The sequence below is a fragment of the Rhipicephalus microplus genome, chromosome 4 (assembly GCF_043290135.1).
Source record: "Rhipicephalus microplus isolate Deutch F79 chromosome 4, USDA_Rmic, whole genome shotgun sequence".
Taxonomy (NCBI): Eukaryota; Metazoa; Arthropoda; class Arachnida; order Ixodida; family Ixodidae; genus Rhipicephalus; species Rhipicephalus microplus.
Window position 1 is genome coordinate 153507700 of NC_134703.1, and position 15125 is coordinate 153522824.

The 15125-nt window shown below is 43.6% G+C and overlaps 1 protein-coding gene across 6 annotated transcripts in view; it reads left to right on the forward strand.

Annotated features, from left to right (window-relative positions):
• LOC119172421 (uncharacterized) overlaps window positions 1-9352 on the forward strand; it is a 103115-nt gene extending 93763 nt beyond the window's left edge. For all 6 annotated transcript variants that reach the window (XM_075893771.1, XM_075893775.1, XM_075893772.1 and 3 more), the window contains 2 exons: window positions 3447-3745; window positions 9106-9352. In XM_075893771.1, coding sequence (XP_075749886.1) covers window positions 3447-3745; window positions 9106-9250 — 444 coding nt within the window. In that variant the 3' untranslated portion in view covers window positions 9251-9352. The remainder of the gene's footprint in view (window positions 1-3446; window positions 3746-9105) is intronic.
• The last annotated feature ends 5773 nt before the right edge of the window (window positions 9353-15125 follow it).

Below are 15125 nucleotides of genomic sequence, written 5' to 3' on the forward strand. Positions count from 1 at the left end.
TTAACTTATGAATGATTGACTTGACAATTGGATATATAGCTAAAGCTTGCTGATTGGACCTCCCTTAATTTGAAAAATCAGATCATCTGGACAGGTTCATTGGTCCTGGCCAGCACATGTATGGTTAAGTGGCATCAAACTCGTTCATTCGGTCACGTTTCACTTCAGCAGGGTTAATTTGAACAATCCTCGATGCTTACCACGCACAAAGCATTACAAATGTGCCGTAGAAAAGGAGCAAAAACAGGGTTTGCAAACCACCGGAATGCCCGTGGACCTTCAGAAAGGTGGGGTCACCATCCACAGTTTTACCGCAGTGACATTGCGACCAATGTTTACTGGCTGCAGCAAACATGAGCTGCATGGGAGTTGTGTATGATTGGGCCAATAGCAACAAGGTTTGGAACTGCGACAAGCATTACCGCATTTACAGTATTGTAGGTCAACTTATTTTGTCTTAATTTGTGCAGCGCTTGTTTGTGTCTCTTCTCTTCGTCCCGTGAGTTTGTGCGCTGGTACTGCCCATAATGTATCACCAACTAGCCAAACTATCAGTCCTACCTTAATTCGAAACCCGAATTTAGGGGTCAACCTAGAATGGAAAACTAGTTATGGCTGTAAAGTTTTTAAGAAAAGACTTTTTATGAACCTAGCTTTTTTTGCACAGCTTTCAAGCAGTGCCGTGAAGCCACCTTTGATTTTGTTTTCTTGGGAGACATTGTAAATAATAGGCCTTTTCCCTGTTGGTAGTCTGTGCATGCAGGTACTCTGCTGCTAACCTGCAGGTCGCAGGATCAAATCTCAGCTGCGGCGGCTGCATTTTCAATGGAGGCGGAAACGCTGTAGGCCATTGTGCTCAAATTTGGGCGCACGTTAAAGTACCCCAGGTGGTCGAAATTTCTGGAGCCCTCCACTACGGCGTATCTCATAATCATATGATGGTATTGGGATGTTAAACCCAACATATCAATCAGTCTGTGCATGCGCGCTTGTTTGGGGAAGCACGCATGATTTTCGGTGGCCAAAATGCGACGACACATGCGGACCAAGTGACATCTAGTGCCGCAAACATCCACCAAAGAAAGGCGGGAACGCAGACCCGCCTGATTTAGGTGGGGGTGGAACAGCTGCGCCATTTGCCCCATTGTGTGTAACACTTGCTTTCCTGGGCTGGACCACCCCTCAGTGCCGCCAAGCTTGCCTAGCACCGCCGTACTGCGTCACAGCAGCAGAATTTAGCTGCAAAATGTGAAAGCCATCAAGTGCCGTGCCCGGAAACACGGCTGAAACATTGTCTTTTTGGTTTAATTGAAACTAATATAGTTTCGGTCTCATAATGGTTGTGATCGCTCCAGGAGCAGCTGTGAACTTTGATCCTAAGGGCGTGGTTGCGATCGCTATGCGCACACGATCTTGGCAGGCATCATCGCGAATAGCTCATGAACCCTTCTACATGCTGCGTTCTCAACGGGAAGAGTGTGAGAAGGGCATCTCTTCCCGGCACGGCTGTATTCTCTTACGCGATATCAGATCTAAATTAGTTGGCTGCCAGCTTTGCAATTCGTTCTGGTGAAACTGTTTTTTATGACATGATGGCAGCTTTCGGAAGAAATTGTAAAGGATGGCAGTAGTGGTGCTTAAAAGAATGTGGGTGGTGTCCGGTTCCCAGAAAAGCCTAGCAAAGACAAGTGCGCATGGCTGCCCATCGAGCATATGCATGCATTCTCGTCCATTTTACCGCTGTGCTTTGCGCTTATCGACTCTGCGGCTGACACTCGTGCATTCAGGTTAAGAACATGGGGCAACTGTATATAACTAAAGAAGTCACAGTTGCGCACTAGGGTGAAGCAATGAATGCTATAGCAGCAAATTGTAACGTTATACAAAATGAGGCTGGCAGCTAACTTTCGGATCCTGTCTCACATTACGGTACGAGAATACAGTCACTGCAAGGAGTCCTTTCATGCAGTCCCTTCGCAATGAGAGTGCAGCACGTAGCAGTGTATTCGAGTCGCCCGCTGATGGCTGCTGAGCTAGCATGCGCGCCAGTGATTGCGACCGCGCCTCGAATGATACCTGCCAACCCTTCCTCTTTCTTTTTTTTTTTTTTCAATTGTTTTCATGCTTCTCTAAGATGGGCGGAGTGCTTCTTCTTTCTTCGATATTATTACACACGTGCCCTCCCAATGGCGTAGATGGGCTGGATTGTTTGATCTCTGCTTCAATCGCGCTCGACGCCACCGCTCGCATGCTTTTACACGCAAATAGAACATACATAAAATGTGCGGTGGTTTATTATTAATTTGGAATTTATATGGGACATCACGGCAACGGCAAGAACCAGTCGGACGTGTCCGTGTAATTTTTATCGCAATAATGAGGCTATTGCACAATTTAGCTGAGTGTACGAAAAATGCACCATTGCACAAATCTTGCTTGACAAGTGCTTTGAACGGGGCTAAATCTAATCTGAATGTTTTTACTGCTCTAAACTTGCTCGAAAAGGCCCTTCCGGCTGCTTCAAGCCTGCTTCAAAAAGTGCTTTTGCCTGCTTCCAGTACTGCTCCCAAACCCATGTACCCTGTTCCACTCCTGTTTAGGTGATGTCCACTTTAGTTGCTGTACGGACTAGGAACAGGCTCATTGCTATATTTTTTTTTTACTGAAATGGGTTTGTATTTTTCTTACTTTCCTCCCCCTCCTTTTTTTTATTTTTCATCTTTTGCAATTTTATGGCGGTTGACCTACACTCGAGCCGACTTAGAATCGTGCAATTACGGCAGTTTGATTCTCACTGGTTTGATTACTGCTTAGTCACCATGCATGATGGAGCATAAGTGAGCCAGGCTTATTCAGTAGCACTTGCGTGCTCTAGGTTTCGTATCAACTTTTGATGTAGGCCGTGTGAGTGGTTTGAAAACTACGTGAACGCTATGTTCGTGTTTTTAACGACCACGATTTCGTCCACTGCAGATTTGGCGCGCATTTGCTTTGTTTTCACTTCGGGTAGTGCGTGTACAGTGCCACAAAACTCAAACGTGGTGGAAGCTGCTGAAGATGAAGAACTTCAGGTGTGGACCGCGTGCTGGCGCAACACTCTGCTTGTTACATTGTAATGGTCGAACGATCAGTAGCCGGCCATTTTGTTGATGAAAAAAAATTGGCTCATTGCACTATTGAACCAATTGCACCATTTTGTGCCAATCTAACCTGCTGCGCTAGGCTGCGCATAAACGGCAATGCAGTGTCAACGGTATGGTAACATTTTTGCCTACCTACATATGACATTGATTGCAGTAAAACAGTGATAGTTGTTGAATGGTGGCGATGTAGTCTTTTTGTATTCGATCGCAGAGGCAAAGGCTGCTTTCAAGCAAATGTCTAACGTCATTCGTGGCAGAGTAGTTTGTAACATTCTAATACTGCTAATTCTGCAACCTTTACAGGCGGCCAATTGCAGCAACGGAGGGCGCCAGGCTGACCTGCTGACTCGGGCCATGTCCGAACTCACCCAAAATCTGTCAGACTTCCGTCAGAGCAGTGGCTCCACTACATTCCTGACCACTCGGCCTTTGCGAGAGGTTGAGAGCCAAGGTGAGGGCATAGACAACAGCCAGCAGGAGCAGCAGGCTATCACCGAAACACTCAATACAACGGTGGAGACGACCGAGGTGGCTGCATCAACGCTTGACCCAGCGCAGTTGAACCTCTTACTGGCCCAGTATCAGCAGCATGCCACGCTCAGGTGAGTGGACAATAAGTGCTTGGTCTTTGGCATAATTACATTGGTCTACTCATTCTCCATTTCTTTGCAAACCGTCTTTTGTCTTCTACTTCACCATAGTTTATTGGCAGTCAACATCGGTTTTTAATATCAAGTACCTTGAAATCGTAAGGAAGATTTGGTTCCTGAAAACCGATATACAGTAGGCTCTCTATAAACGGAACCTGAATTGACCAGTAAAATGTGTTCTGTTTGACAGGAGTTCAGTTTACTGAGAGATGAACAGGGGCACACAATGCAAGAATGAAACCAATCTTGTCAGAAGCATTTGTTCCATTTAAGCAGCAGTTCTGTTAAACAGATTTTCATTTACTGAGAGTCTACTGTATGCCTGCTTATTGCCCTCAACGACTCATTTGCCACTGCCACGTTAAAAATGGCTCTTGAGACTTATATTAGACATATCGAAGGTTACACTGTGATAAGAGCATGTATAATCATAGGACATGTTTACTCGTGTCATAACAGCTCATTTTATATGCTTGACTGCATAAAACTTTAGGTGAGCTGCAAAAGCAAATTCGGGAACTTCTACAGCTCCAATCAAAACTTCACATGCAAGCGTTAGTTACAGACTGCAAGATAATCAACGGGGTGTCAGCGGCTTCAATTAGAGCTGTTTCGGTCTTCCGGTAATCTGTATGAATGCGCATGGAAGAATCTTGGCATTCAGGATTTTAAACGTGCTTATACATCGCCTCTACGGAGTGCAGGGAGGTATCAGGAAAGCATCTGGTTCATCAGGCATGTACAAAGAACGATTTGTTGTTAAGGACACTGTTAGTGTGTGTAAATGTGATTAGCCCACATTTAGATATGGCATTTGGTTTTATACAACAGAAGTGCATGTGCTGGTTATATTAAACCTTTCTCTTCACCGTTTTTTGGTTTCGTTGCAATAAAAATGTTGTAACACCCTCGCAAGAACAACTCTTTATTAATTACTGACTCCAGCCTGAGGCGTTTCTTCCTCGACCACTGTCGATAAGAATTATGCTTGTACTAATGTAGCTGCTGTACTCATAAAAACTTGTTTTAATGATTGTGCTCAAGGTATATAGTACAGTAAAACCTATTGAACAAGAATATTTCATGTTATTGTCTATTACAGAAAAAACAGAGAGTAGGGTGTCTGTGTGTGGCACTAATGCACAAATTTCAGTCTTTTTTATATTGTGGCTGCGTTGCCTTAGTCAAGTTTTTCTGTAAATTTTAGCCAATAAGTAATTACATTGGCCGTAGCCAGGGGTGGAAGCCCTGCACCAATTGCACCATTCTGTGCCAATCTCACCTGCTGTGCATAAACGGCAATTTCCGCAATAATTGTCAATTAGAAAATGTAAGCTGTCAAATTGAGCCGATTGTATTGTCGACCTAGCAAGACTGAGCGTTGTCTACACACAGGACGCGGCTGCATTCTTATCTAGTGTAGTTCGATCGCGTTGTATGTATTTAGGTTTGCTAGTGCTCGACTCATTGCACGCACACATTTGTGGGTGGTAAGTCTGTTAAGCTCATTAGTACTAAATGTTTAGTGGGAACCATTCAAATTTTTTTTTACCTGAAATAATTTTGAGTAATGATGATGTTTGACCCTAGAAAGCTGCTCTAAAACTAACTCGCATTGCTTCAAAACACACATTTTGGTGCTCTAAATGTGCTCAAAAACTCTCCTTTTACTGTTCCAAAGCTGCTCCAAAACAGCATTATTCCTGCTCTCTGAGCTGCTCTGAAACGCTGAAGTCCACTTCCACCCCTGCTTAGACCATAAACATGTATGCCACAACAGTAAGTCGTTGAAGGAATCTCAAGGTGGAGTTGCCATCTGCATATACAGTAGACTCTCAGTAAATGGAAATCTGTTTAATGAAACAGCTCCTTAAATGGAACAAATGCTTCTGACAACATTGGTTTCGTTCTTGCATTGTGTGCCCCTGTTCATCTCTCAGTAAACTGAACTCCTATGAACTGAACTCCTGTTAAGCAGAACACATTTTACTGGTTCCTTCAGGTTTCCTTTAATGAGAGCCTACTGTGCAGTATAACCTCGCTACAGCAGATCGGCTTACAACAGACATTCAAACACAACATACTAATTGGTGGCATTATGTTGACCTCCCTCTTTGTTGCATTGATTGAGCTTCGTTTACTACGGATTCTTGTATCATTCGGACATAGTTGACCTAAATGTGAGGCCAGCAAGGTGGTCTGGATTCCCCTACAGCGGATTTTCTATCACAGACATCCTAAATTTTATAACTTTCGACTTCAAACATCGCTTGGCACAATTTTGCTGAGGGAACAGTGCAGGGAATATTGACAAATCGATTTACAAATAAAGGCCACCAATCTCTGGTCTGTTTATGATTAGTTATGCCAAGGTACGGCGACAAAAAATCGGCGTGCAGCATGCTTGTATTTGCGTGTTGGGGGGCTGATCTGCGAAATTGCTTGCCGTTGTTACTGCTGTATCGAGTGGTTAGTGCATGGCGAGTATGTCTGCAGTCCGCCACTGATGCGCAAAATGTCTTTTCGCGTTTCTAAAGAGTTTGCAGCCGATGTGATTCATTGCTTGCGACGAAGCATACTACGGCTTCTTCGCTTTCGCATACAGCCGACATCTGATTTCTCGGACGGCTGAAATTCCGGACATGCCTGATTTTCCGGACTCATCTGTGGCACCCTCAAGTTTCCCATAATATCAATGTATAAAAAGTCGGAAATTCGGGACGTTTATAGATTTTACCATCAAATTCTCCGGACTTTTTACCACTGACCAAAGGACTTGAAGTCACTATCGATCCCGCCATTTTGATTGTTTTTGGACTATCAAACCTACCGCGTCATGGCTGCTGTATTCTCGAAATCGAAAATGCTGCAATTCAGCGCACCCCAATTCGTTACCAGCCCCAGCTGTAGCTTAGGCCACATGGTGCTGTCTTACAGCCTGCGCTCCCACAGAAAGCCAAACAGAACCTTGCCGGTGGAAAAAGCTACGCTGTTGACCTATGGTCTGCTGTCCGCATGCTTGCATACTCGTGGAAAGTAGTTACGCAACAAACAGACCCTCTGGAACGGTTTTCGTGGCGCGTGCTTCATACTGGGTGCCCGAGATGGCTGTCTCAACCAAAGTGGACAACATGTGCAACGAACTTCTTCATGTGGACGTTGATTGATTGATATGTGGGGTTTGATTGATTTGTGGGGTTTAACGTCCCAAAACCACCATATGATTATGAGAGACGCCGTAGTGGAGGGCTCCGGAAATTTTGACCACCTGGGGTTCTTTAACGTGCACCCAAATCTGAGCACACGGGCTTACGACATGATATCTGGAGTTTAACGTCCCAAAACCACCATATGATTATGAGAGACGCCGTAGTGGAGGGCTCCGGATATTTCTACCACCTGGGGTTCTTTAACGTGCACCCAAATCTGAGCACACGGGCCTACAACTTTTCCGCCTCCATCGGAAATGCAGCCGCCACAGCCGGGATTCGATCCCGTGACCTGCGGGTTAGTAGCCGAGTACCTTAGCCACTAGACCACTGCGGCGGCGCATACATGTGGACGTTGCTTTCGTCGATCTGCTTGCTCACTGCCAGTGTTTTGATTCCAGTTTGAGGGCTTCGCCGACACTGACGGAGACCTTGAGCTGTGTGCGGAAGTGACTGATGATAAAATCAATTGTCAAATTATCGAGGATTCGGACAACTCCGGCACCAAGATTGAAGAGGCAGTGCCTGCCTACACAGCCAGCGAGCTCTTAATTGAAGCGAGCACTGACACCGTCGTCGGTGTACAGGGACAGCATGACGTTGACTGAAATTGAAGCAGACATCATCCCGGGCAAGTGGAACATCATGCAAACGAAAATAACCGACTTTTTTTTTTGCGCATAATTGTTAAACAAATGCCATAGCACCGGCCACATCTGATTTTTTTCTTTTCATTCTCTCTTTTGTCTATTATCAGAGCCACCAAAGGGATGCATTTGCTGAATTGCAATGAGAACCTTGTACTCCTGCCGCGAATCTCTCCATCAGCGAAAAATGCCTATTAAAAAGTGTGTTTTCACTTGCATTCGGTTTTCCGGACTGTCAGATTTTCCGGACGTTTTCGCTGTGCCTTGAGGGTCCGGGAAATCGTATGTCAACTGTATCTGCTAGCGAAACGGTCGCTCCCGCCAAGTTTGGGGCAGAATTTAGGCCTGCCATGATTTGGAGCAGAAAGCCTGGCCGCGATGTGCGTGGCCGCGGCGCCCGATATTTCAATGTACCTCATGTGCAATCGCGAGTGCAAAGATGTGTTCCACTGTGATACTCATAACAAGGTCCAAAGCGCTGATACGCTGAACTTTCCTGCCGTCGAGTCAACGCTATGACAGTCGGTACAAGACGCACGTGTGCGATGTTCGCAACGAGTGCGGTGCGCAATCGTAATTTGATGACTAAAGTTCGGCTTGCAGCTTTAACAAAGGTGTAATTGTATCCTGAATTATCATTGACACGTGAACACAGAACAAGTGGAAAAGCGCCATTAAGTAGCACGATTTTGGACAGCCACAACCTCACGACGCACAAGAAGCAGACGACGCTATCCCGGAGGCGTGTCCCGGAACGAACATCGAACCAACGAGGTGTAATGGAGCAACGCGGCAGAAGCAGCCAATTGGAGGCCTGGAAATGAATTTCAAACATATGCTTTTTGAACTCTGAATGCTCTTTATGAAATACTTTTACGGCGAGCCCAAAATGGTAATGGGCAGTTGTGCTGTTTGAAGCTATGAATTATTGAAAAATTCTTTTTTTTTTCCACAATAAGTTTTAATCACGACGGCAGGTACAAAAACTTTTTGCAGCATTTCTACACATTGTTTAGTGAAGATCTTTTGGAATCAGACAAAAAAAGGGGGCCTACAGCAACTGGTGATTTGCTTTTTATGAAATCAATTTTTTATGCCCCATTGAGAGTAAATTCGTATATGACTCTTAATAGTCTCCATTTATAACAGACCCATTCAGTGTTTCTGTGAAGGTTTGTTGTATCAGTACTTGCATTTTACGAACACTCCAGAATCGTTTTTGCTATAGAGGTCTGTTGTAATAAGGTTATAGTACTGTATTTTGAAAGTTTTGTTGCCTATCAAGCGTATTTGTGTGTCAAGAGTGAAGGTTGCTTTGGTGATGTTGCTGGTTGTTTGGCTCAGCCGTCTTTCTCTAAAGTGTCGATGCTAGTGCAAAGACTTGAGTGTCGACACTGAAGTTCCAGCAGTAGGCAGTACGCAGCAGTAACGTTCCCTTGTTCTTGTCATCTCGCAGTGCAACAGGCGAAGGCGACACTGACGTGCCCGTAGTCTCAGTCGCCGACGTGGTGGTCACTCCCAATGCTCAAGCAGGCTGGACGATTGTGTCCGTTTCGGCGCCTGGCGAAGAAGCCTTTGAGCAAGAGCTTGTTTCCAGATAGGATACAGTCCTGGTATTGCCAAACTGTGCAGCTTCTAGTTTAAAAAAAGAAAATAAGCTTCTGTTTATACTATTCAGTTTCAACAAGTCAAGGGAAAGGGAAGATTGTTGACAAATGCCATTTCTACGTGTGCAGGCCTTTTTAATGCATCAATTTATATCATTATACACATATATTTTTATTGTAACGTTTTCAGTAAACGTGCTGCTTTCTTTCTCGTCGTGCACAGGAGTTCTAGTCATTGGTGTAGCTAACAATTTTTACTTCTACATTTCATTGCTTTTCTGTATTATAAGCAGCTAATGCTGGAATCGAATAACTCTATTTAGATCCTTTTTAATGTGAACGAGCACATAGTGAAAACGAGCTCTCTTAAAGATGTTTAGCTTGTCAACACTGCACTCCTCATCAAATATGATTTTCGTTTTGTGTACATGCTTGTTTACTTCTTATGTATTGTTGTAAAAAAGCACCAGTGGGAGAAAGCAACATTTCGGAAAAAAAAAAACAAGCAGCTGTCTTTTTTTGTCGGTGTGTGTTTGTGCGTGATATTGTTGTGTTATGTGTGAATTTTCTGACGTGGGATGTACATTGCTGCAACTGCCACTTCTTAGGCCGTCTCCCTAACTTGCCATCTAACCTCCACGTTAATTACGCATTTTTTGCTCACAAAGTGTGCACGGTATGTGAATCATTGTCTTGAAAAGTGTACATAATGTGCGCATATCGAGCTAACGCAACTCTTGTCTGAATTCCACGTCTAGCATTCGCTCTACTTTAAAGCCAAGAAGCCGCTATAAAGCAAAAACAGTGCTAGTGTGCAGTAGCACCTCTTAGTTGTCATTTCTGTTGAAGGGATTTTAATTGTGTGAAAGAGTCAGACTGAATATACAATCACTCCATCATCACAATCATTGTTATTATCATCATCCTCAATTTGTACTGAAGGACAATGTCCTTGTCTGGAGGTCTCATGTAGTGCAACTTCCGTCCTGCATCCACCGAGCACGTCTTGTCTCTATGAATTTACTATTCTTCTGATCCATCCTGCTCTCCTGTTGCACTCTAATACATTTCAGACCTATTAACACTATAGTGTTTAAGAGCTCGTTTCACAGAAAATTCGGCACTAGTGTCAGCCTGGGTGTCGTTAGTTGTGAGTGAAAAATGATCTTGTTGACTGAAAAATCGAAAAAGGTGCAAATAAAATAAATAATAAAAATTTTCTGGTCAGCGTGATGATCCAACCGAGGTTCCTTGTGTGGCAAGCAAGTGTTCTACCACAGAGCCATGCGTCTGCTGGGAAATACAGCGAAAATAGCTTTCATACTTGACAGACGCACGCATCCTGTATACAGGCTTCACAATGCATAATGTAATATCACAGTAATATTGCGTGATCAGGCGTCAGAACATGGGATTATCATAACAACTTTGTGTTTTGAAGCCGACCACCCATTACAAAATGCATGGACATTACTGGGCGTGCGCTCTTAAGACCACGTATTAGATGCCTAGCACATTCAAAAACATTTCACGTGCATAATTGCTCGTTGTTTAAGATGCTACCCATTACAGAGAATGTAGCCGCATGCAAAAGCTTCACTGACACAAGCCACTTTCAATTTTATTGCTTACATCGTAGTAGTACCGTATTTACTCGCGTAATGAACGCACTTTTTTTTTTCTAGAAAAACCGGAGCAAAGTTGGGGGTGTTTATTATGCGAAGCAAACTTTATGAAAACTTTTTTGATATGAGTGAAAAATCTGGTAATGCAAAAAAAAAAAGTCATTTTGCTTAGCCTTTTGCAATTGACATATGCCTACATTGTTTGGAAACAGCTTCTTTGTTGCATTTTACTCATTTTCGGTGGTTGAAGGTGCTATCTTTTGCAAGCTGTCCCTGCTCCGCCCGCGCACACCATAAAAGTGTTTCACGGCTTTTTTCTTTTTTTTTGCAATCAATCGTTTAATCGCAACAGTGGTATCTGCTGTGATTTTGAGGGCTGTCCAGAAGCGTGCGATTCAACGGACATTGCCAACTTCGTGGCAACCCCACACGACGACGGCGACGACACCGTTGACATTGCAGCAAGTAACTAAGATTTCAGTAAGCAATCACCGAATGATCAAAATAAATCGTCGATAACAAGATTAGTGACAAAATACGGCTGCCACCTCACTCTCCGCATTAGAAGTTACTGTAGAAAAGGTAATCTATACCTTGCGTTCTTTGAAGTACATGCGCATAATAAGCATGAAGAGCAAATTACAACCGACGCGAGATTCGCGGGTGCTACCGTCTCGCAGAAATCGTCACGATCTTTTCTGAGCGACAAGCTATTTTTCTGGTTTTCCAAAAACTTGCGATGCAATGGCTACAAATGGCCCCCCGTGACAGCCATGGCGACAGCAAATCCTGTCATCCTCGCTCGAAAACCTCAGGCATGTGGCTGGGCCTTAAAGTTTGCACGGGCAATATCCTGACCTTTGCTCGCTGTGTGCTTGTCAGCTGCGATGTCTCTACACCTTCACCATTCATAAATCGCGCTATTGTGCATAAATAATCAAAAAAAGACAGGGGGCGTACCGCGCACAGATGAATGAATGGAACATTTATTTCGAAGGAAAAGACGGCTCCGGACCACAGTTTGGGAGTATAGAAGGGAGGGATAATTAGGTACACAGCGTGAGCATATCAAGATGACACCAGTACGCGTTCATTCGTTTCAGTAGACGTTCTAAGAGGGGCTTGTAGTACAGGCCACTTGTACTAGCAGATAGAATAAAAAAAAGTGGCACGCGGCAGCGAGTGCAGGGGGGAAGAGAGCAAACTGAGGTGGCCGAGGGGGGGTTCGCATTATAATAAAAAACAGAAGGGATCCAACAAACAGGCACCAGGTGTCGGTTAGCCAAACTGCAGTTGATGAATGTACGGGGTGTCGGATGAATGTACGGGGTGGCGTTAGAAAAAAAAAATCAAAATTTTGATGACTGAAGTTGAGGGTGCATTTATTATGAAAGTGGGTTTATTACGCGAGTAAATACAGTAATCCCCAATTTAAACTTCCCGGGTAATATCGTACATTAAAAAGTATGCTCGAAGTGGTTTAAGTATGCACTAGAGACAGGATGTCGCCATCTCGTTAAACTCTTGAAGGCGGTGCTTAAGGGTCTCCCAATTTTTTTTCTTCTGGCATTTGATTCATAACTGTATTGAACGATAGCTACCTTCCATTTCAAGACCTCTCGTTAACGTCTCGTGACCTAGCCAATGTCACTTTTTCATTGATATTCTTACAAAGTGGATCGGAAACAATATTATACTGCCATCTACTACACATTCGTAGTATTATTTTTAACACTATAAATGTTAGCAAAATTTTTCGTGCTCATACCTTCAATGTATGGCAGCTGCCCTAAACTTGAAGCTTTGTAGTCATGGCATTTTGTTAAATACCATGAGATAACTGGTTTAATTCACCACTGCATTTCAGCTAGAAGTAAGGTGTAAAACTCCTCATATCTCGTTCTCATAAACTAAGGTGTGAAACATTGTATGTCTCATATATGTCAACTCGTGTTGTTTTGGGAATTTCAACTTCTCATATTTGATGTGATGTTTAGTCTCCAAATCATGATGCTGTTTTTCTGTGTGGCGGTATTATGCCAAAAGAAAACATGGCCGACAGAAAAGAATCATGGTGGCCTTCGAGCTCTTATCATATCAACCATTACGAGAGCATCGCATAAAATTTATAGCATTGTCCTTTGTAGTTTATAGAGTTCTTGCTCATGGAAAATGTAATAATAGGTTCGTTCGATTCACCTGCACCAATCGGAACTGGTTCACGGCTGTGCACGTGAAGTTCAGAAATTGTGCAGCGTGCGTTCAGCGGTGCAAGTACAGCGCGACCCCTGAAACAAATGACGATGTGCCAACAAGGTGCAGATCTTATTTCTGTTGGCCTAATTTACACCGTTCAGCTAACACTGAACGATGGCAAACCGCACATGCGGACAATTTACGAGGCGCAAACATCATGGCGAAACACACAGCGTTGGTAGAGGCAGATACGGCGCATAGGCCCAAGTGCTGCGTCGTCTGCTCAGTTGTATGCACGGCTGCACCAAGCCGGCACCATCAGCGTAAGAGGTGCACGAAAATCGTGAACCAGTGCTGCACCGCTTGTGCACCTTTTGAAACGAATGACAGTATTCAGAGGTCGTCAATGCTGCACCACTGAAACGAATGGCAAAGTGCAGCACCCCGTGAACTGGTTCACATGGTGCAGGCGAATTGAACGGACCTAATAAAATAATAATACCTAAGGTTTTACGTGCCAAAACCATAAAGCACATCATAGTGAGGCGTATCTGTAGGTTAAGTTGGATCACCTGGGGCTCTTCAACGTTGAACTTACTCTAAGAACACGGGTGTGTTTGCATTTCACCTCCATTGAGATACAGCGGCTGTGGCTGTGATGTTAATTTGCATCTTCGAGCTTAGCGCGAGATGTATTATATTCTGAGCTACCACAGCGGTCCACATGGAAAATATGGGGTGCACATCTTTTGTTTAATGCTTTCTGGTTTCTTTATCAGTCGGCACTTATTGATTGTGACGTGGCAATAGTGACCTCACTACTTCCGTGGCTTGTACACTAGACGAACTGGCGAGGCACAAAAATTTTGAGTCGAGCCGCAACTTTCTTCCTTTTTTTTTTTGAATAACGAAGATGTATATGGCAAGGGCATTTCATCTGTGTGTGCATGCAAAATTCCCTAGTTCATGCATGTGCTGCAGATATTGGTCAAACCGTACCGCTCACCGCTTGTCCACTAACGAACAAAACAGGGACGCACGAGTGGCAACCGTCAGTTGACATACTGCACAAAATGCCAGGTGCATGTGGTGAGCCAGACACATGTGGCTGAAAAGATGAGTGCTGCTCAAATAGAAAACAGCCTCGAGGATGAGCTTGTAATTCATGCTGTACTGGTAATGTCACACCAACCTCATTATAACAAAATTGCATGTTGCACAAAGTAAGTTTGTTACAGTATCCAAAAAGTCATTATAAATGTATATTCCCTGACACTATGGCTATTGCAAGATTATTCTTCATTTGCTTCGTTATCACCGATATTTTGTTGTATCTGGTTCTTTATATCGAGGGTTCAGTGTAGTACCATATGTATCTGCACGTCTCACGTTGTCAACGTCATCTTCAAAGCACACCCCAGTACAGCTTTAAATGCCAGCATTGTAAAGTCTGACCAACTACTTAGAGTAATGATTAATGTTGTCAGCTGTATTGTAGCACACTGTTCAACGAGTGCAAAATAAAGGCTAACACTTAATCACGCTACACTGACAGATTGTCACACAAGTTTTCTACACTATCAATTTTTAAAAAATGTCAACTTCATGTGGGCTTGAAACATGTGCAAAATGCTTTATATTCAATTAGAAATCTATGTGTATATGATTTTTTTCATTGGGTCAGCTCATATTTTAAAACACTACTATGTTGTTTTCAGTCTGGTGTAAGCCGTTCAGAATGTTTTTGTTCGAGCCTTGGATACCCTTAAATGGAACTAAATTTCTAAAAATCAGGGCTTTTGCAAATTTTTGCTATAATGTGCCAGTGTACCATGATTGAGTGTTTGCATTTTTTGTGAGTAAACACCTAAGTACTGGCCACCATACATCTGTGCAATATCAAGTGTTGCACTGTACCATTGTTTCTGAAGCAATAAATACAGTTAAACCCCTTTGTAAGAGACACTTGGGGCATAAGTGACACCGGTGAGTTAATGCTAAAATAGGGGTTGAACTGAAAGAACCTTGCTTATAGAAGACACCTTATA